At 42.3% G+C, this 20,339-nt stretch overlaps 1 protein-coding gene across 1 annotated transcript in view; it reads left to right on the forward strand.

Annotated features, from left to right (window-relative positions):
• Positions 1-18,632, forward strand: part of RFC3 (replication factor C subunit 3) — a 47,860-nt gene extending 29,228 nt beyond the window's left edge. Inside the window, exons 6-9 of the mRNA XM_030200374.1 lie at positions 5,521-5,657; positions 6,124-6,222; positions 10,510-10,579; positions 17,930-18,632. Of these exons, the coding sequence (XP_030056234.1) occupies positions 5,521-5,657; positions 6,124-6,222; positions 10,510-10,579; positions 17,930-18,121 (498 nt within the window). The 3' untranslated portion in view covers positions 18,122-18,632. The remainder of the gene's footprint in view (positions 1-5,520; positions 5,658-6,123; positions 6,223-10,509; positions 10,580-17,929) is intronic.
• The last annotated feature ends 1,707 nt before the right edge of the window (positions 18,633-20,339 follow it).

Consider the following 20,339-nt stretch of genomic DNA (forward strand, 5'->3'; position numbering starts at 1 on the left):
TATATGAATGTATGTGCCAAAACTCTGCCTAAGCACTATTGTGTCAATACACACATCTTGCATAGCGCGTATTTACAGATGGGAGTAAGTTACGCATGTATCTCTGACACTTAGGTGCACACAAACCAGTTCTATGACAGATTTAAGTGCTCATGACAAACTTTTATAGGCATGTATATTAGCAGTTACACTAATATTCTATCATGGAAAGTAGGTGCCTACATTATTTTATAGAATTGGCTCCTACCAGGTGCCCAGTTATAGAATTGCCCCTAAGTGGGAGTACACTAAACACCACCTTTTGAGATGGCATTAAGTGATCTACAGTAAAAGTTAACATGTGGTGGGTTACTGTGTGTTAGCTGCAAGGTGCAACCCACACTCATTTCCCACCCTATTCCACACTATGCACATGGAGGGCAATTCTGTAACTGAGTTCTTAGTGGATGCCTTCTTTCCTTTATAGAATACTAGCGTAGCCACTTAAATATGCACTTAAAGGTTAGGCATAAGCATTTACATCATCCATAGAGTTGGTGTAACTGTTAGCACCTAAACGCCAGGTATAAGCATGTAACCTATAAGTAGTTTTTAAGTTAGGCATGTAAATGTGAGTCCTGCCCATATTTATGGCTCCCCTGACAAATATACACTATATAAGTTAAGCCCTTAGATGTAATTTTGGCAGTTACATGAATATGTGCATAAACACCATTATTCTAAACATTTACATACATAGTTCTCATGTTATAAAATTACCTCCTTAATGCGTGAATTAGCCCATGCTAAGTATCAAGCCAGTGTGCTAAATTGCATGTTAAAGACTACATTCAGTAAATGGTGCTTAAAAATATGACTCAAAAAAATCTGCACAGAGTGCTAGTCTATAAATGGTGCTCCGAGTTGGGCGCTGTTTATAGAATAACACTTGGAGCCGATTTCTGTGCTAAACTTTGTGTTTGAGGATGTGAACCGACTGAAACCTGGTGTAAATCCTGGCATGTAATTTAGGCACAGATTCCCGGTTATTCAGTAATACTGCGCACATCTTTAGTGATGCCTCTGACACTCCCATGGCCATGTCCCCTTTTGAGTTGGACGCTGTGATTTGCGCATTGATCTTTGTAGCACTTAGCAAAATCTGTACGCAAATCCATATTGTTGCCAATTAACACCAATAATTGATAGCAGCCAGTTATTGGCACTTGCTCGTTAGCCAGTTTAGTTATGTGTGCATATATCAGAATAGTTCAGAAATTTGCATGCCATGTATTGAATTATCCTTTAAGTGCTTAACACAATTTATTAAGACCACTTTTTACTGTTTTAAAATATATAAAGGCTCCTAAAGAAGTAATAGTCATGCTTATTCATAGACTACTAAAAGAATTACAGACAACAGCTTTGGCAGATCCTGTGTCAATTCAACTAATCACCAAAAGCTTAAACTCAAAGTATGAAATACAGCCTTCTCCAGGATAAAACAGAGTCCAGATATCACAACAATAAGTAATTCTTGAGCCAGCTGTGGTTAAGAGCAAAGAAATACAAACATTTTTTAACAGTCTATCTGGAAAATATCCTAAGAGGCTAAATCATATAAGGAAGAAAGCAATGTCAGTACAGGCATTTCTAAAAGTTGCATACCTACCAGGGAGAAGGGAATCAATTAACAGCAAGTTTAGTTGAGTTGTACAGCGCCACAAATGGTTCGTAGAAAACAAGATATTCTCCCATACCTCTTATGTGGAAGACTTTGCTGAAGCTCAAGCAAGACCACGATTCTGATTGCCCCTTACTGGCTCTGACAGATCTGGTTCTCTCTTCTGGAGTTATCCTTCCAAGAACAGTGGAGATTGGATTGTTGAATGAGGGATCTCTTCTGCATCCCAACTTCCAGTCTCTGGCCCTCACAGGAGCTTAGAATTTGCTTCCTTGCATCTTCTTGAGGGTGTCTCCCGGGTCTTGCTGGCTTCCAGAAAAGATTCCACCATGAGATGTTACTCCTTCAAATGGAGGAGGTTTACCATCTGGTGTAAGGGCAAGGCCCTAGATCCTATTTCCTGCCCTAACACAGACCTGGCTTGAATACCTTCTTCAACTTTCCAAGTCTGGCCTTAAGACCAATTCTGTAAGAGTTCACCTTAGTGCAATTAGTGCTTATCCACGTATAGAGGGTAAGCCTATCTCTGGACAGCCTCTTATTGTTCGCTTCATGTGAGGTTTGCTTTTGTCAAAACCTCCTGTCAAACCTCAGTCTGTGTCATGGGACCTCAACATCGTTGTCATTTGGTTATGATGTGTCTCTTCAATGATTTTTCAAGTACCTCATAATGAAGGCTTACGATGAAGTTAAAATAAGAAACTAAGTTAAGCTAAATAATTGATCTATTTTATATGAGGTAAGAAAATGCAAATGTAAAGGAAAATGTAAAAATTTTACAGTGGCTTGATGACAATTACATGCTAACCCTTATTCATGCCACGCTCAAAAGAAATTAGCCTAGTGGTTGAAGCATGCATATCCAATGAATCCAATAGTAAGTTTATAATCGCAATTTAAAATGTTTCTTAATAAGAAATATTGATAGGATCTACGTTTAGGCAGTGTCATTGCCGACAAGTTAGTATTCTGTAATGGCTTTGGCACGCAATTTGGCCATTATAGAATTGTGGCACCCTATATAGAATTGCCCCCATAGTGGATTTATACATATATCACTATACGTATAAGGCCCCAGATATTGAAACAGAAAAATTGTAGTTATACACTTATCATGGCACAAAACGTATTCTCCTTAGCTAGGGAAATGCAGTCATATTGAAGGTGACGTCATTGGCAGAGCTTTGTGTACCAGAGCACCACTCCAGCTCTGAAAAGCTCCTTCCCCCCCTCAGTCTTTATCCCTCTGTGAATGTGTTAGCAGCACTCATCCTTCTCCTTCTTGCTTTTACCTCAGCATTTTTTCAACAGCGTATCTCTCCTTTGCAGTCTCTTTATTTTCTCAATGCCACTGTTCCCTTCCATTAACTGCATTGCTGGCCTGCTTAGTTTCGCTTTTATTTTTGTCACCATGACTACAATTCCCCCCCCCCCCCCCCCCAAGGCATGTGAACAGAGATAATATGAGGCAGAATGAAAGGCGAAACAACAATACTGCCACTCAGCGAGCCAATATCCTGTGGCTGAGGGTTGTGGTGTGCAAGGCTCGCAGCACCAAGAGTGTCGCACCACCTCCCCTTCCTTCTTGTCCCCATGCCTCTTCAGATACAGTGAGTAAATCGAGAAAACAAAGATAAAAAGAAACGCAATCTCTCTAAGTCAGGAAGTCATCCTGAGTGAAAGGGGAAAATCTTCTAGTAATCAGCTAATGGAAAATATAACATTTCTAGATCCTCCTAGCCTGACGGTTCACTTATTAACCAGGCACATCCTAATCGGGAGATCCATGCCATTACTAAGTCCGGCAATTACCTTATCCTCTGCTACAGTGGACCCTTCAGAGTTAGTTCCTTTCCAGTGCCTAAGAAAATTTGTATAGGAAAGCACTATTATATTACAGTCAAAATCTATGCCTTCTTTGCCACAGCAGTTCACCATCTCAGGGTCATTGCAAGTGCATTGTTCTCTTCGGTGATCCCCTTTCTCTTCACCTTCTTGTTGGTCCTCCCAGCATTCACCTTTGCCTTCAGAACCTTACTGCTCACCACAAAACGCCTCAAAACTCATCACTGGGAGCTCATCCTGGTTGAGAATCAGCCTACACAGAACTCTGCTCCACAGCAGGACAATCAAGATGGTCATCCATAGGTGTTTGCTTACTCAAAATGTATGCAAAAGATTTAAAAAAACTTTCTGACTAGTAACACCCCAGCCCGTGGGTAACAGAAGAGACTTCTACAAGAATAGCAATTATCAATTTAGAAAACTCCTATATTTCCCACTTCTAGACTCCTAAAACCTTGTTACAAAGTTTCCTCTGCACCTGGACATGACCAGCTCCTCTCATTCCAATCTGCAGTCTCCAAGGCAGCCCTAAAGAAACAAAGGGGCCCTTTTACTAAGCCGCTGCAAAAAGAGGCTTGTGGTAGTGTGGGTGTGTGTATTAGACGCGCGCCGGGCCAATTTTTACTGTGTCTGGGGGAAAAAAGAGGTTTTCTAAATGGGATTGGAAAAGGGCATGCGATAAATCTGAATCCAGTGCACACCTAAAACTGGCCTGAGCCCTTAACGTCTCCCATTGATGTAGTGGTAAGGACACATGGGTCAGCACGCGCCAACTGGTGATTACCGCCAGAAACGCAATGCCTGGGAGGAAATAAATCATCCAGGCGTTACGGGCGCATGGCAAATCTGAAATCACTGCCGGGGGAGCATGGTAGTCTCATTTTGGCACTCGCTGCATACACATAGAGCCTAACACGCCTTTATAAAAGGGCCCCAAATTCAGTAAAGCACAAATCTGTGGCCCTCCAGGGAGGTTTCTAGACTCCATGGGGAAGAAGGTATATTAGAGTTCCGTTCTTATCCTTAATAGCTCATCAACTTCATTGATGAAATCATTCATTCATCAAATCATATACGACGTAGTCCCAGAATACATGATAGACCTCATAGACTTACCAATAAGAAACAAAGTCAGATCATCAAGATCCTACCTAAACCTACACTACCCAAATTGCAAAGGACTGAAATACAAAACAACTTACGCAGCCGGCTTCTCCTACACGGCTTCTCCTACATAAGCACACAATTATGGAATGGGCTCCCAAAAGCTGTGAAAACAATCCACGACCACTTGAACTTCAGGAAATCACTAAAAACCAACCTCTTCAAAAAGGCCTACCCCAACGACCCCACGTAACCTTCTTCACCTACCAACACAGCATGACAATGATCGAACAGGGCAACACGCAATCTTCATCCATTCCGACCTTCCACTTATACCTCATACGATCACTATACAACTTTGTATTTGTTATTCACCGACTGGGCAAACGCCTTTGACAGTACTATGTAAGCCACATTGAGCTTGCAAATAGGTGGAAAAATGTGGGGTACAAATGCAATAAATAAATAAATTGTCTCCAATTCCAAAACACCAGAATGGAAGCTACCATCTTGGGCAGCTGCCTGGATCTGTCAAATGGTTAGGCTGGTTTGCTGTCATTTTACCATGGACCAAGCAGGAAATTGATTATCGAGAGAAGACATCCATTGGTTGTTTATATTTTTTATTGTATTTAAAATATTTATAATCCACACTGTTTGCCACTCTAGGCATAGTTTTTAGTTGAGAGCATCTATTTCATTGTACAGATGAAGCAGCATATACCCACATTTGGGCTGTCCATTACAGAAGGGTTCACCAGTGAATTTATTAGTATTGCTTCTTTATTTCAAATGTATTATGTTATAAGCCTTGAGCAGATAAAACAGCATCACGTGTCATGTAGTTAAGTTGTAAGTAAAATGTAATAGGCTGAATGATTGTGTTTGACTGCACTTCTTTGTTCCAGATCTGTCATGTTTTATCCAATGTGTGTAAGAAAGAAGGGCTAACACTTCCTCAGGATCTTGCTCGTAAACTTGCAGAAAAATCTGGCAGAAATCTCAGAAAAGCACTGCTGATTTGTGAGGCCTGCAGAGTGCAACAGTAAGTATACATACTACTAACATAGTGTTGTTAATTTGTTTGCAGTAAAAAAAAAATGTTTAAAATAAACATTTAAAAAATATTTAGGTTTTCAAGACAAAATATGCTCAATACAATGTAAGCAACCACAAATTTTATAATTTTGGATTGGGAGCACATGAAAAGACTGCCTTTGTTTTTTTTTGTTTTTTTGTTTATTTTGTTTTGTGGAGAAAGGGTGGCATCATTTTGTTTTTCTGCCTTTTCAGCTGATAGAAGTAGTAAACCTCATGTATTTTGCCGGTTCATCAGTGAAGAGACTGTCTTCAGATTTTATCTTTGTGTCAGTGGAGGTTACATATGCTTGTTGTCTCATTTGAGCAATGTGTTTTTTGTGGGGGGTTTTTTTTTAATAAGTGCAACATTTGGGGGGGGTTTCAGATTACCACTTTTACTTGGACTGATTGCCAAAATGTTTCTTGTACAGGTATCCATTTTCTTTAGACCAAGACATACCAGAAACAGACTGGGAGGTGTATCTGAGAGAGACTGCTAATACTATTGTCAGTCAGCAGACACCACAGAGGTATGAAGTTTAACAATCTCCATTGATCACCTGTAGCTTAAAACTTTTAAGTATTACAAGATGAAAGAAGGGTTTTATAGAAAAATCTTATACCTGTAAGGAGTAAATTTTCAAAATCTTGGGTGTATTTTTACACAAGTAAAAATAGCTAACCTGCCAAAGTTAGTCATATCCTGAATTCATGCATATATTTTAACGTGTACATTTAGGCTACACAGAATATAGACATTCTGGTGGGCATTGGGGGGGGGGGGGGCAGTAGTTCGGAGGCATATTCACAAACCACATCATAGGAGCCAGCTCTGTAGGTGCACACCACAAATATTGTGGAAACTCCTTGAATGTGTCCATGGAGGGGTAATTTCTGTTGGATTTTGCACCCTCAATCATTTTGAAAAGTTGGCTCCTATGAACTATATGCATATATTTAATTTCCAGGCAAAGGGAAAACATCCAGTGACATGACTTCAAGGAATGCTATCCAAAAGAAATGAGGATATGCTGGCAGTAATACTTTTGGAATACTGGGAATATTCATTCTACAAAAATAAGCAGGATATGAAGTTCATGGGCAAGGGTGACATCATCCGACAGAGACCAGTTTGGGTGACGTGAGAAGTAAGGGTCTTGACTGAACAAGAGGAATCAACTGGTTTTCCCTTGGCGCCTTCTCCACTTAAAGAAGAAAGTCCCTATTTGAGCATGGTCACCAGATGAAGTTAATATAGTGGCCCCAAGTCCAATTTATTTGATATACTGCTTATATAATGAGCGTCTAAATGATTTGAATGGTCTAAATCATCAATAAAATATAAAAACGAGGGAAGAAATATAAAATTATGCAACAAAACAGTAAACAGACAATGAATGTATACGAGAAAGTGAGAGGGGTAGGGGAATATTACAATCTAAAGCAAGAAGAGATGGCGAGAGAAGAATATAGGGAAGCAATCACAAATCTGTTCTGTATCAAGAGTTTTTGGTTTCTGAAAAAAGTTCTACAGTGTTTATTCATCGGAAGTATTTGGGAAAGCGAAAGAGAAGTTGAGAGTTAAATTTAATAAAGGAGGATTCAGGCCTCAGGTAGAGAGGGAGACTGTTCCAGAGGTTGAGGCCAGCTGCGCTAAAGCAAGATGAAATAATAGTGCCCAGGTTCACCTGACGGAAGAGGGAACAGGTAAAAGACAATGTTGGGACGAGTGAAGGGCTCTTGACGGGGAATATGATGTAAGAAGACTGGCCAAAAATGAAGGTAGTCCAGAGGATAGAATCTGGTGACATATGGTAAGTAGTTTGTTGGGAATTCTGTAAGAGACTGGAAGCCAGTGTTTGGCAATAAAAAGTGGTGTCATATAATCATTTTATTTCTGATTGTGCATGAGTTTAATAGCAGTGTTCTGGATTAGTTGGAGCCTATGTATTTGGTAATTAAGGAGACCAGCAAGCAGGGAATTTCAGTAATCCAATTTAGAGATACAAGTGCAAGAAGAAGAGTACGCAAAAAAGAGGGTTCTAAAAGAGGTGGAACAGAACATATGTTCCCAAGGATAAGGAAAGAAGAAGAAACCACCTTAGAAATATGGGAATGAAAAGAGAGGGTGTTATCAAGAGTAGCACTCAGTGTCTTAGTGGATGTACTATAAGGAGGTGGATTACCTTTGATTGTAAAGGAGGGAAGAGATTTTGAAGGTGAATTGAAGCCCCGCCAGTTCAAGAAATCCACTGCCAAAGTGGCTCCCTTCCTCCTTGTGCTGCCTTAGGACCGAGGAAGTCAGTGGAGTGCCTCCAATCGCCGATGCCGGCACTCCCCAAACATGCTTGGGGAGTGCAAGCTTTGGTGGCGGGGGCACCTCGCTGACTTACTCGCTTATGAGGAGGAAGGGGGTGACTCAGCCAGCAGATTTCTTCAGCTGGCAAGGCTTCAGCTACCCCACCAGTCATTGAACAGGTTCTGCATTTCTCCCTCCCCCTACTTCCCTCCCTCCCTCTCCTCTACCCCCAGGTTCATTATCTCTCTCTGTTCCCTCTCTCCCAACCCCCCCCCCTCCGAGTCCACCACCACCTCTCTTCCTTCCCTCCACCCCAGGTCCATTATCTCTCTCCTCCCTCCCTTCCTCTGTCTGAGCCCAGCATATCTCCCTCCACTTCCCTCCCTTCATCTTTCTCTTCCTCAGTTGTCATCTCTCCCTATTTCCCCCTGCACAGTTCAGCATCTCTCTCCTCTTTTGGCCCTGTCTGCTGTTCCCTCCTCCTTCCCCCCCCGCCCATGGTTCTCTCTTAATGACCACACACGGTTCGCTCTGAATTCCCTCCCCTCTTCCTGCCACCACTACCCAAGGTTCTCTCTGAATTCCCCCCCTACCTCTGCAGTTCTCTCTTAATTCAGTTCCCTCCACTACCTGCCTTTCATTCTCTCTCAGCTCTTTCCCTCCCCCGCCCACCTGCATGCCCAGTCAGTCCGACATATCTCCCAGACTGCCAGCCGTTCTCTTCAGTTCCCTTCCCTCCCGGTTTACCTTTCATTTTCTTTCAGTAAGTCTTCGCCCTGCAGCAGTAGCCATATTGAAATTCTGCCTCAGACTGCACCAGGCCTTTCCTTTTGACCCATCCCACCCCCTTCTGAAAACAGGACGTTGCATCAGAAGGGGCAGAATGGGTGAGAGAGAAAGGCCCAGTGCAGGTCAAGGCAAGTTTCAATATGGCTGCCACTGCATGGCGAAGACTTACTGAAAGAAAATGAAAAGGTAAACCAGGTGGGGAAGGGAGAAAGAGCCGCTGGCAGTCTGGAAGGGAGGAGAGACGTTCTGGAGTGACCGAGTGGGGGAGAGAGGCTAACTGAGCGCAATAAAAAAAATTTGAATCGCGATTAATAACACATTAATTGCGGTTTTACATGCAGCCCTGCTTCTTATGACATGTATGGTTAAGGGATAAGCCAAATGTATATTGGATTAGAATGAGGTTTTGGGGGGGGGGGAGGGTTCATGCCTCTTGCCATTTGAAGCTGAAGTTATCAAAATATAGAGATCTGTTTTTTAGCTGTATTGTGTATACATATGTTGCACTGTTTGTAACTAATCTGAAGTGAAAGTTGAACCTCAGCTTTTTAATCTTATTTTGTAAGCTTCCTAGGACATACGGCTTGGCAAAATATAAATGTTTAAATTGGCAGCTTAGATTTAATGCTAAAAAATGCAGGGTCATGCATTTTGGGCTGCAAAAACCTGAGAGAATGGTACAGTTTAGGGGTTGAAGAGCTTTTGTGCATGAAAGAAGAGCGGGACTTAGGTGTGGTCATATATGATGATCTTAAGGTGGCCACACAGAAAGAAGAAGGCAACAGCAAAAGCTAGAAGGATGTTTGGGTGCATAGGGCGAGGAATGGCCAGTAGGAAAAAGGAGGTGATGATGCCCCAGTATAAGATTCTGGTGAGACCTCATTTAGAATATTATGTACAAGTCTGAAGACTTCATCTTCAAAAATATATAATCAGGGTGGAGTCGGTCCAGAAGGTGATTATTAAAATGGTCAGTGGTCTTCGTCATAAAGTGTATAGGGACAGACTTAAAGATCTTAATATATATAGTTTGGAAGAAAGGCAGGAGAGGGGAAATATGATAGAAACATTTAAATACCTATGTGGCATAAATGCACAGGAGGCAAGTCTCTTTCAATTGAAAGGAAACTCTGGAATGAGGAGTCACAGGATGAAGGTGAAAGGATTTAGACTTGGAAGTAATCTGAGGAAATATTTCTTCGTGAAAAGGTTGGTGACTTCATGGAATGGACTCCCGGTGGAAAAGGTTGGTGAATTCATGGAATAGACTCCTGGTGGAAATGGTGGAGACAAAATCAGTATCTGAATTCAAGAGAGCTTGGAACAAGTCATAGGATCTCTAAGGGTGTGATAGGGAGAGTATATGACATGGATGGGCAGACTGGATAGGCCTTATAGTCTTTATCTGCCTACATTTTTCTCTGTTTCAAATGTATAAGAAGTATATAGTTTACTTTTTAGTTTGAATTTTTCTAATTGGCTATTATATATGTAATGTAGTCTAATTTGCAGAAAATAACAGTGTTAGTGGAATGGAAAGGTTTTTTTTTTAATATTTATTACTTCAAATACAAATAAAAAGAAGAGAGAGAAAATCTCTATAAAATAGAGGAAAAAGAATATTACAACACAAAAAAAGGAAACATTTTAAAACCACAATAGACCTGTAATGGAGGGAAAGCAGAATCAACAGGAATAGAAATGTTAAATAAATGCATTCATTTTTTAGGTTGCTTGAAGTTCGTGGACGACTTTATGAACTTTTAACCCACTGTATTCCTCCTGAAATAATAATGAAGGTAATATATCAGTAAACTAAAACTGCATATCATTAGTGTACCATAGTTGTATATTTGGTTCATTCTTTTGAGTTACGGATGACAACAGTTGAGAAATTTGACTAACAAATAGGATGATCATGCAGATGCATGGCTTTTAAATGCATTACAATCTAGATTTGTGTTTTGGGGTGCCGTATATGGGATGTAAGGAGGGTGAAGAGTTTTTGTGTCTAGTGGGGGTGTAGGAGTGTATGGGTTATAGCTATTTGGTTGTGGGTTTGCATGTTCAAGAGAGGGGTAGCTGCTGTATAGAAAAACAGTATGTGGAGGAGGGTGTGGTGGGCATTTCATTTTCTGAAAAATACTTGGCTGAAGTAGTATGATAGCCATGTTAGTCCATTTTTAATCAATAAAAATAAAACAAAAATGGAAAATAAATGATACCTTTTTTTCCCTAAGGTCAGGCAGGACAGTTTCTCATATGTGGGTGATGTCACCAACAGAGCCCTGCTGCGAACACTGTCCAGCGTTCTACAACTTCTAGAAGTCTTTTGCAGGCCCCCACCGTGCCTTCCCACTTGCCTGAGTTGCACAGGATCCGCAGTTTCACTTTCTCTACGGAGCCATGAAGACATATCTTCAGTCACTGCAATGAGCGTGTTTTTCTCAGAGTTCAGGTGAAGAATTGGGAGATGCCCGCTCTCTGTGCAGGTTGTTCCTAAGAAGGCGGACTCCATGTTTGGAGTCCAGAAGGCTTCTGAATTTGAGAAGCTGCATTGGAGCCCTGCTAGACATGGTTCAAGCTGAAGCCTATCTGCTTCAGGTGCTGGCAGATTCTCTCATTTACATCGCCACTCAGGCTCAGCCCAGCCAGCAGGTCACAGTTCACCAGATGTTGAGTTGGTTGGGCCACATGGCCTTCACCATACATGTAATACCCATGGCTTGCCTCCATTTCACCCTTGCTTCCCAGTGGTATCAGGCCACGGAGAACCTTGCAGATGTCATCTCTGTCACACTGGAGTTGGCTCGGTCATTTCTCTGATGGATGATTAATGTTTAATGGCACTTGATATATCGCCTTTCACTTAATCAAAACAGTATTAGAAATAAAAGAAACTATAATGTCATTGAGATACAGAGATAGGAATAGAAAAAGGGACAGTCGGAATACTGAGAAATAGGGCCATACCGAATATTCGTATTCAGCCGAATAGCAATTTAAATTCAAATACGAGTAATCTAGGACTCTACTGTGCTAAATCCTTCTGACATGAGCACTTTTTCTGTGATTCCATATTGCTTATTTTATTATTTGTTACATTAAAGCCCAATGCCCATTGTTCGTATTCAGTATTTGTATTCGGCCGAATAATATTTTTCATTATTCATTTTCGGCCACATAGTATTCTATTCAGGACAGCTCTGCTGAGAAAACAGCATGCTGCAGGCAGGTGGCCCAGTCCACACTTCAATGCCAGGGGGAGGGGCAAAGCGAAAAGATATGCCTTCAAAGCGGATCTAAATTTGGGGTATGTATGCTCAGACCGAATGGAAGTAGGAAGGGAGTTCCAGAGAAAAGAAGCACAACATAAGAAAGCTGAGTGGTGAGTTGATTCAAGTGGAGATCAATAAATAGGGGCTATGAACAGGTGGCCGGCTGGCAGATGCAGAACAGAGACCATGAAGGAGATATGTAAAAAGTAATGAGAGAAGAGAGGTCGGAAGGAGTTCAGATATGTTATACCTTGTGTGTCTTGGTAAAGGTTTTATGTTGGATAGGGGAAGAGATGGGAAGCTAGTGATGATGGACCAGGAGAGGAGTGACGTGGTCATAGCGATTTGATCCAGTTTGATTCTGGGACTTTCATTCCAAGTTCCTCCATCCCAGGCGATACTAACCACTGATTCATCCAGTCTGGGATGGGGAGCTTATGTAGAGGGGCTTCACACCCAGGGTCACTGGTCCGCTCAGCACACCCAACTACATATCAGTCTCCTAGATTGTGGATGATCTGGAACGCTCTAAAGGCTTTCAGAGATCAGCTGCTTAACCAAATTATTCTCATTCAAGCAGACAATCAGGTTACCCATCATACTATGTCAACAAGTAGAGGGTTATGGGATCCTACCACTTGTTGCAGGAAGCAGTCAGGATGTGTCCGTGGACTACCAGTTATGGCATGGTTCTCTGAGCCACATATCTGGTGGGAAAAGACAACAATCTGGTGGACAGAGGGAGCAGGGTGATGCAACTGCACAAGTGATGTCTCAGTATGGGCATTGTCTGTAAGTTTTTCTGAGAGTGGAGCACCGCCTCGGTGGATCGTTTTGCCACTCATCTCAACAACAAGGTCCCTCAGTACTCTCCAGACTTGGATCATATGGCAGGCTAGCATCTAATACCTTCCTTCTTGATTGGGGGGGGGGGGGGGCTTCTGTATGTGTATTCTACAATCCTGCTAATAGGGAAAACTCAAGCAGCACCAGGGAACCATGATCCTCATCGCGCCGTATTGGTCGATGCAGATCTGGTTACCTCTTCTAGAGTTACCCTCCAGTGAATCTTGGAGATCGGAATGTTTTCTGACCCTCATCGCACAGAACAAGGAGTCGCCTCTGCATCCCAGCCTCCAATCCCTGGCCTTCATGGTTTGGATGTTGAGAACATCAAATTTTTATCCCTTCAGCTACTTGAGAATGTCTCCAGGATCCAGGAAAGGTTCCACCAAGACGTGCTATACTTTTTAAATGGAAGAAGTTTGCTGTTTAGTGTGAGGGCAAAACCCTAGATCCTCTCTCTTGTCCTGCACAAAAACTGCTTGAATATCTTGTACACCTCTCTGAGTCTGGTTTGAAAACCAACTCTATAGAAGTTCACCTCCATGCAATTAGTGCTTACCATCACTGTGAGGAAGGTAAACCCATCTTTGTACAGCCTCTAGTTTTTCCACTTCATGAGAGGTTTGCTGTTGACAAAATCCCCCATCAAACCTCCAACTTTATCATGGGACCTCAACGTCATCCTCACCCCGCTGATGAATGTTCTTTTTTGAGTCACTTGATTCTTGTCATCTAAAGTACCTGACCTGGAAGGTCTTGCTTTTGGTGACAGTCACTTCAGTTCGCAGAATCAGTGAGCTGATCCATCTCGCATAGTTTCACCATAACAGCATAGTTCTCCACACGCATCCTAAGTTCCTTCCTTAGGTGGTGTCGGAGTTCCATCTTAATCAGCCAATTATCCTGCCAGCATTTTTCCCAAAACTGCATGCCCATCCTAGAGAAAGCACACTGCACACCTTGGACTGCAAGCAAGCCTTAGCCTTCAATCTAGAGCAGACTAAAGCCCATAGAGAGTCCACCCAGGTTTTTCTCTCTTTTGACCCAAAACAGGATGGGGGTAGACATCAGTAAACGCACTTTATCCAGTTTTGTAGCAGACTGCTTCTATTATGCTCAGACTGGGCTGACTTTAGAGGGTCATGTCATGGTTCACAATGTCAGATCCATGGCTGCATCAGTAGCCCACTTGAGGTCTGCCTTTTCCATTGAAGAGATATACAAAGCTGCAACATGGTCTTCAGTTCACCCATTCACGTCATTACTGCCTTGAGCAAGAATACCTGATGTAATAACCAGTTTTGTCAGACAGTTCTGCAGAATTTGTTTGGAGTCTTGAATCCAACTCCACCCTCCTAGGCCCATTCTTTTCTGTTCCAGGCTGCACCGTCACAGCAGGCCTGTTTATTTGTTGGTGCCATTGGTTCTGGTTGGCTGTGCCATTGCAAGCCTGTATTGACCGTTTATTGTTTTCACTGAGCGTGGTAGTTAGAGATTCCTACATATGAGGACTTCATGTCCTTCTTGTCCTCAGAGAAAGCAAAGTTAGGACAGCAGGACATTATGTTCTCACATACCCTCCCACTTCCCCTAAGTTCTATGATTTTTATCCAACTGTGAGTCTCGCATGAGTTGGGCAGGTGAGAAAGCACGCCCGGACGCATGGTAAGGCCTACCAAATGCTTCTAGAAGTTTTGAAAACATTAGGCAACATCCATACTGGGCTCTGTGGATGATGTGGCCCACATTTGAGAATATGTGTCTTGCTGTCCCTGGAGAAAATCTGCTACAAGTGAGTAACTTCACTTTATTGCACTACCACCTTAAGTTAAAATACTTTTTGACTAGCCTTTGGAGGTCATTACCACCTCCTTCAGGTAAGAACATTAGACATGAGGAAGGAGTTTTTGGACTGCAAAAACTAGTATATTAATTTAGTGCAATAAAAAGGTATTTTCATTTTTATTTTTATTGATCTGAAATACTGATACAATTATAATTTTCAAACTTATCTGATATTCAGAGTTCTTTTTCTGTATGCCAAAAATGTGGTGAAACTCTTTCCAACATACTATTTGTTGAAAAACATAAAAGCTAAAGGGTCAACATTCAGCCAGCAGCGGTGAGTGTTTTTTTAAATGCTGACTACCATCGGCTAAGATAAATCCAGGTATTCAATGCTAGGCTGTGTACAAGCACCGGCATTGAATATCCAGGTCAGCAGCAATACCCATAGGTTATGTAAGTACAACCAGTGTTCAGTGCCTTACCCAGCATAGCTAACCGGGCAAAGTTAGGAGTGCTATTTTAGTGGTGCTGTTTGCCCTGTTAACTATGCAGATACTAGCACTGAGTATTGCAGGTGTGCACATAGCTTCTGGGACCACTCTCAGACTGCCCCATCTCTGCCAGGGCAGTGCTGCTGCAGTCAGAGTGAATATTCAGTGACACTGCCTGGTGAAGTGCTGCTGAATATCCCCTTCTGAGGTGCTCATTCTGTTTTAACTGGGCAAGAGCCTCTCCTGCACGGTTAAATCCCTTTTGAATATCAGGCCTTAAATGGCTAGAAGACCCAGTTTTTTCTGACACAACTCTGAAATTGAACAGTGCTTGCAAATTTAAAATCATAATGTGTCACTGTACTCAAATTATTTTTAAATTGAAGATTACAATAACAGAGCAATCACATTATATAATGGATATATGATCCATTTGACTAGCTTCATATGTTTGCTAAAATAGACATGATTAAAAAAAAAACCCAAAAGCAATATACACCATTTGGAAGAAGATTTTGGTTTTAAACTTTTAATAACATTTGAGAGTTTTTTTTCTGTTTCACTGACATTGTTTTATTTACTACAGTATATTTTTTCTCAAGTAAGTAGATACTGATCTGTTTCTAACATTGTTTAAGAACAGATTCGCTAAACTTTGTTCATGTAGATAGAATTGGAGAAAAGCCTTAGTAAATCAGTCCCTTAGATAGTATACCTAGCATTATGTGCTGCTTTGTTACATCAGGGCTTTTCAGGGAATGGAAAGACCAGTGTATGTAAATCCATGAAACTAATAAAATGGTCTGAAGATATATTTTTTTAGTTAACTTTTAGAGATGAAAATGGTGTTAAAGGGGCGATCAAGGAGGACAAAGCCGTAGCGGAGAAATTAAATGAATTCTTTGCTTCGGTCTTCACCGAGGAGGATTTGGGGGGGACACCGGTGCCGGAAAGAATATTTGAAGCGGGGGAGTCGGAGAAACTAAACAAATTCTCTGTAACCTTGGAGGATGTAATGGGTCAGTTCAGCAAGCTGAAGAGTAGTAAATCACCGGGACCTGATGGTATTCATCCCAGAGTATTAATAGAACTAAAAAATGAACTTGCGGAGCTACTGTTAGAAATATGCAATCTGTCCCTAAAATCGAGTGTAGTACCGGAAGACTGGAGGGTAGCCAATGTTACTCCGATTTTAAGAAGGGTTCCAGAGGAGATCCGGGAAATTATAGACCGGTGAGTCTGACGTCGGTGCCGGGCAAGATGGTGGAGGCTATTATTAAGAATAAAATTGCAGAGCATATACAAAAACATGGACTGATGAGACAAAGTCAGCACGGATTTAGTGAAGGGAAGTCTTGCCTCACCAATCTAATGCATTTTTTTGAGGGGGTAAGCAAACATGTGGACAATGGGGAGCCGGTTGATATTGTATATCTGGATTTTCAGAAGGCGTTTGACAAAGTGCCGCACGAAAGACTCCTGAAGAAATTGCAGAGTCATGGAATCGGAGGTAGGGTATTATTATGGATTAAGAACTGGTTGAAAGATAGGAAGCAGAGAGTAGGATTGCGTGGCCAGTATTCTCAGTGGAGGAGGGTAGTTAGTGGGGTCCCGCAGGGGTCTGTGCTGGGTCCGTTGCTTTTTAATGTATTTATAAATGACCTAGAGATGGGAATAACTAGTGAGGTAATTAAATTCGCCGATGACACAAAATTATTCAGGGTCGTCAAGTCGCAGGAGGAATGTGAACGATTACAGGAGGACCTTGCGAGACTGGGAGAATGGGCGTGCAAGTGGCAGATGAAGTTCAATGTTGACAAGTGCAAAGTGATGCATGTGGGTAAGAGGAACCCGAATTATAGCTACGTCTTGCAAGGTTCCGCGTTAGGAGTTACGGATCAAGAAAGGGATCTGGGTGTCGTCGTCGATGATACGCTGAAACCTTCTGCTCAGTGTGCTGCTGCGGCTAGGAAAGCGAATAGAATGTTGGGTGTTATTAGGAAGGGTATGGAGTCCAGGTGTGCGGATGTTATAATGCCATTGTATCGCTCCATGGTGCGACCGCACCTGGAGTATTGTGTTCAGTACTGGTCTCCGTATCTCAAAAAAGATATAGTAGAATTGGAAAAGGTACAGCGAAGGGCGACGAAAATGATAGTGGGGATGGGACGACTTTCCTATGAAGAGAGGCTGAGAAGGCTAGGGCTTTTCAGCTTGGAGAAGAGACGGCTGAGGGGAGATATGATAGAAGTGTATAAAATAATGAGTGGAATGGATCGGGTGGATGTGAAGCGACTGTTCACGCTATCCAAAAATACTAGGACTAGAGGGCATGAGTTGAAGCTACAGTGTGGTAAATTTAAAACGAATCGGAGAAAATTTTTCTTCACCCAACGTGTAATTAGACTCTGGAATTCGTTGCCGGAGAACGTGGTACGGGCGGTTAGCTTGACGGAGTTTAAAAAGGGGTTAGATAGATTCCTAAAGGACAAGTCCATAGACCGCTATTAAATGGACTTGGAAAAATTCAGCATTTTTAGGTATAACTTGTCTGGAATGTTTTTACGTTTGGGGAGCGTGCCAGGTGCCCTTGACCTGGATTGGCCACTGTCGGTGACAGGATGCTGGGCTAGATGGACCTTTGGTCTTTCCCAGTATGGCACTACTTATGTACTTATGTACTTATGTAAAAAAATTGATGTACACCCTTGTTTTTCTTCCACTAATATGTGTTCATTTTTGTCAGGGTCTTTTGTCAGAGCTGCTAAATAACTGTGATGGACAGCTGAAAGGAGAGGTTGCACAGATGGCTGCATATTATGAGCACCGTTTACAGCTTGGCAACAAAGCAATTTATCACCTGGAAGCATTTGTGGCTAAATTCATGGCTATTTATAAGAAGTTTATGGAGGATGGACTAGATGCCATGATTTTCTAATCTGTAAATATGATAACAGTATACTTTCTTAGGAGATTGGAATTTCTATTGGAAATATACTTTCATCACATACAGCTTCTATGTTCTGTAAGGGTATGATTGTCAAGCAGTTATTTCATTGTATTTCCATCGTGGTCAGTTATGTCACAAGTAGCTTTTCAGTGTGTTCTAGGTTTATAGGCAATTTTTTTGCCAGACTCTAAATTTGCATATATTATAGTTAAACTTGGCCAATAGTAAGTTCTAATCATGGAATTGTTGCACTGCAGTTAACATGATTAAGCCCTGTATCCCAAAAATAGATATTATTTTTCATGTAACATAGACCTTTAAATCCAAACTGCTGGAAAATAAGCCACAACAGAATGTGTCCTGTAGTTTGTCTTGGAAGCTTGATTTATCTGTTTTTCTTGTTTCTGCTAATCTAAGATCAGTAATGTAAATGTTTCATAAAGCTATATTGTCAATGAAATGGGGTTTTTTTCCAAGTGAGTGTGATCTCTTTCTTAAATTTGTCCTTAATAAAAGAGAAAATTTAATTTTAACCTAGAAAATCTTATATTTCATTTATTTTTATTCCAGTTAAGTAAAACCTTTGTAATATCCAACATATTGCTTTAGTATTACTGCATAGTTTTCAAAGTTTTTAGAAAGGCCATTTGCATGCATGTTAGTATTCTTATCTGGGAGGTGACGGTTATGCTTCCCTGCCAGCAGATTAAGAAAGAAAATAGACTTTTTTGTTGAAATTGTCTGCACTATATAATATGGTGAAGAGCAACGTCCACAAAAAAAGAGAGCCCCCACCACCACCACTGCAAATGCTAAAAGTCAAATAAAACAGTAACACTGAAAAGCAGGATGCACTCAAACATAAATCAAGTTTAATACAATTGTATATAGTTTTAAAAGAAAAAAGGCACTAAGGATGTTTTCCATAAACAGCAGAATCCAACTATAAACGTATTCAAACATGTTTCAATATCAAGTCTGTATCAGAGGCACATTTGACATTGATTCAAACTGAATACACTGGAAACACAAGGGTGACAAAACCGTAAAAGATAAAAGTAAAGATCTTCATGAAATGTGAAGAGAAATTATTTTAAAACATATTTCTGTGAAAAATATTCTCCGAGGACAAGCAGGCTGCTTGTTCTCACTGATGGGTGACGTCCACGGCAGCCCCTCCAATCGGAACACTTTCTAGCAAAGTCCTTTGCTAGTCCTCGCGCGCCGATGCGCACCGCGCATGCGCGGCCGTCTTCCTGCCCGAACCGGCTCGTGCCGGCCAGTCTTCTTTTGTCCGCGCTCGGTACGGTCGTGTTTCGCCGTTCGCGCCCCGAAAGTTGACCTCGCACGTCGTTTTTAGACTTCGCTTCAAAAAAAAAAAAAAAAAGAGTGTCGGAAGGAGACCTTTTCGGTCTGCTCCCTTCCTGTATTTTTTAGTTTTGCCCCGGTAAGTTTTCTTTCATCGTCGGGGTAGGCCCTTTTTAGGCCTCGGTTCGAGGTTTTTCTTCCCCCTCTTTTTGTGGTGCCATTTTCGCCATTTCGAGTTTTGATCTCGCCGGCGCGATTTTTCCGCCCATGACATCGAAGTCTTCCAGCGGCTTCAAGAAGTGCACCCAGTGCGCCCGGGTAATCTCGCTCACTGACAGGCACGCGTCGTGTCTTCAGTGTCTGGGGGCTGGGCACCGCCCGCAGGCCTGTAGTCTGTGTTCTCTTTTGCAAAAGCGGACTCAGGTAGCGAGATTAGCCCAGTGGAACGTTTTGTTCTCGGGCTCTTCGTCGGCACCGGGAGTATCGACTGCTTCGACGTCGTCGGCGCCAGACCTTCATCCTCGCCCCCGAGTGCATCGAGGCATCGTCCCTCTGCATCGGGGCGACATCGGAGGGCTGCGTCGGCGTCGGTGGTATCGAGACTTCTTCGTCTGCTGATGTCGTCGGACGGTGGTGCTTCGTCTGGAGTGCAGGTGAGGGCTGTCCATTCCCCTGCTGGTGGCGGTGAGCCTTCGGGTGGGTCTCCCCCTACCCTGAGGGCTCCTGCGGTACAGCCCCCCCGAGACCGACCTCCTTTGGCCTCGGCCCCGAGGAAGAGACGGCTGGATTCTACGTCCTCCTCGTCGGTGCCGGGAAGCTCCGGTGACATGCTTCGTCCCAAAAAGTCGAAGAAGCATCGTAACCGGTCCCCTTCCCGTGTCGGCACCGAGAGCTCTGG

This window comes from Microcaecilia unicolor, chromosome 4 (genome assembly GCF_901765095.1).
Source record: "Microcaecilia unicolor chromosome 4, aMicUni1.1, whole genome shotgun sequence".
Classification (NCBI taxonomy): Eukaryota; Metazoa; Chordata; class Amphibia; order Gymnophiona; family Siphonopidae; genus Microcaecilia; species Microcaecilia unicolor.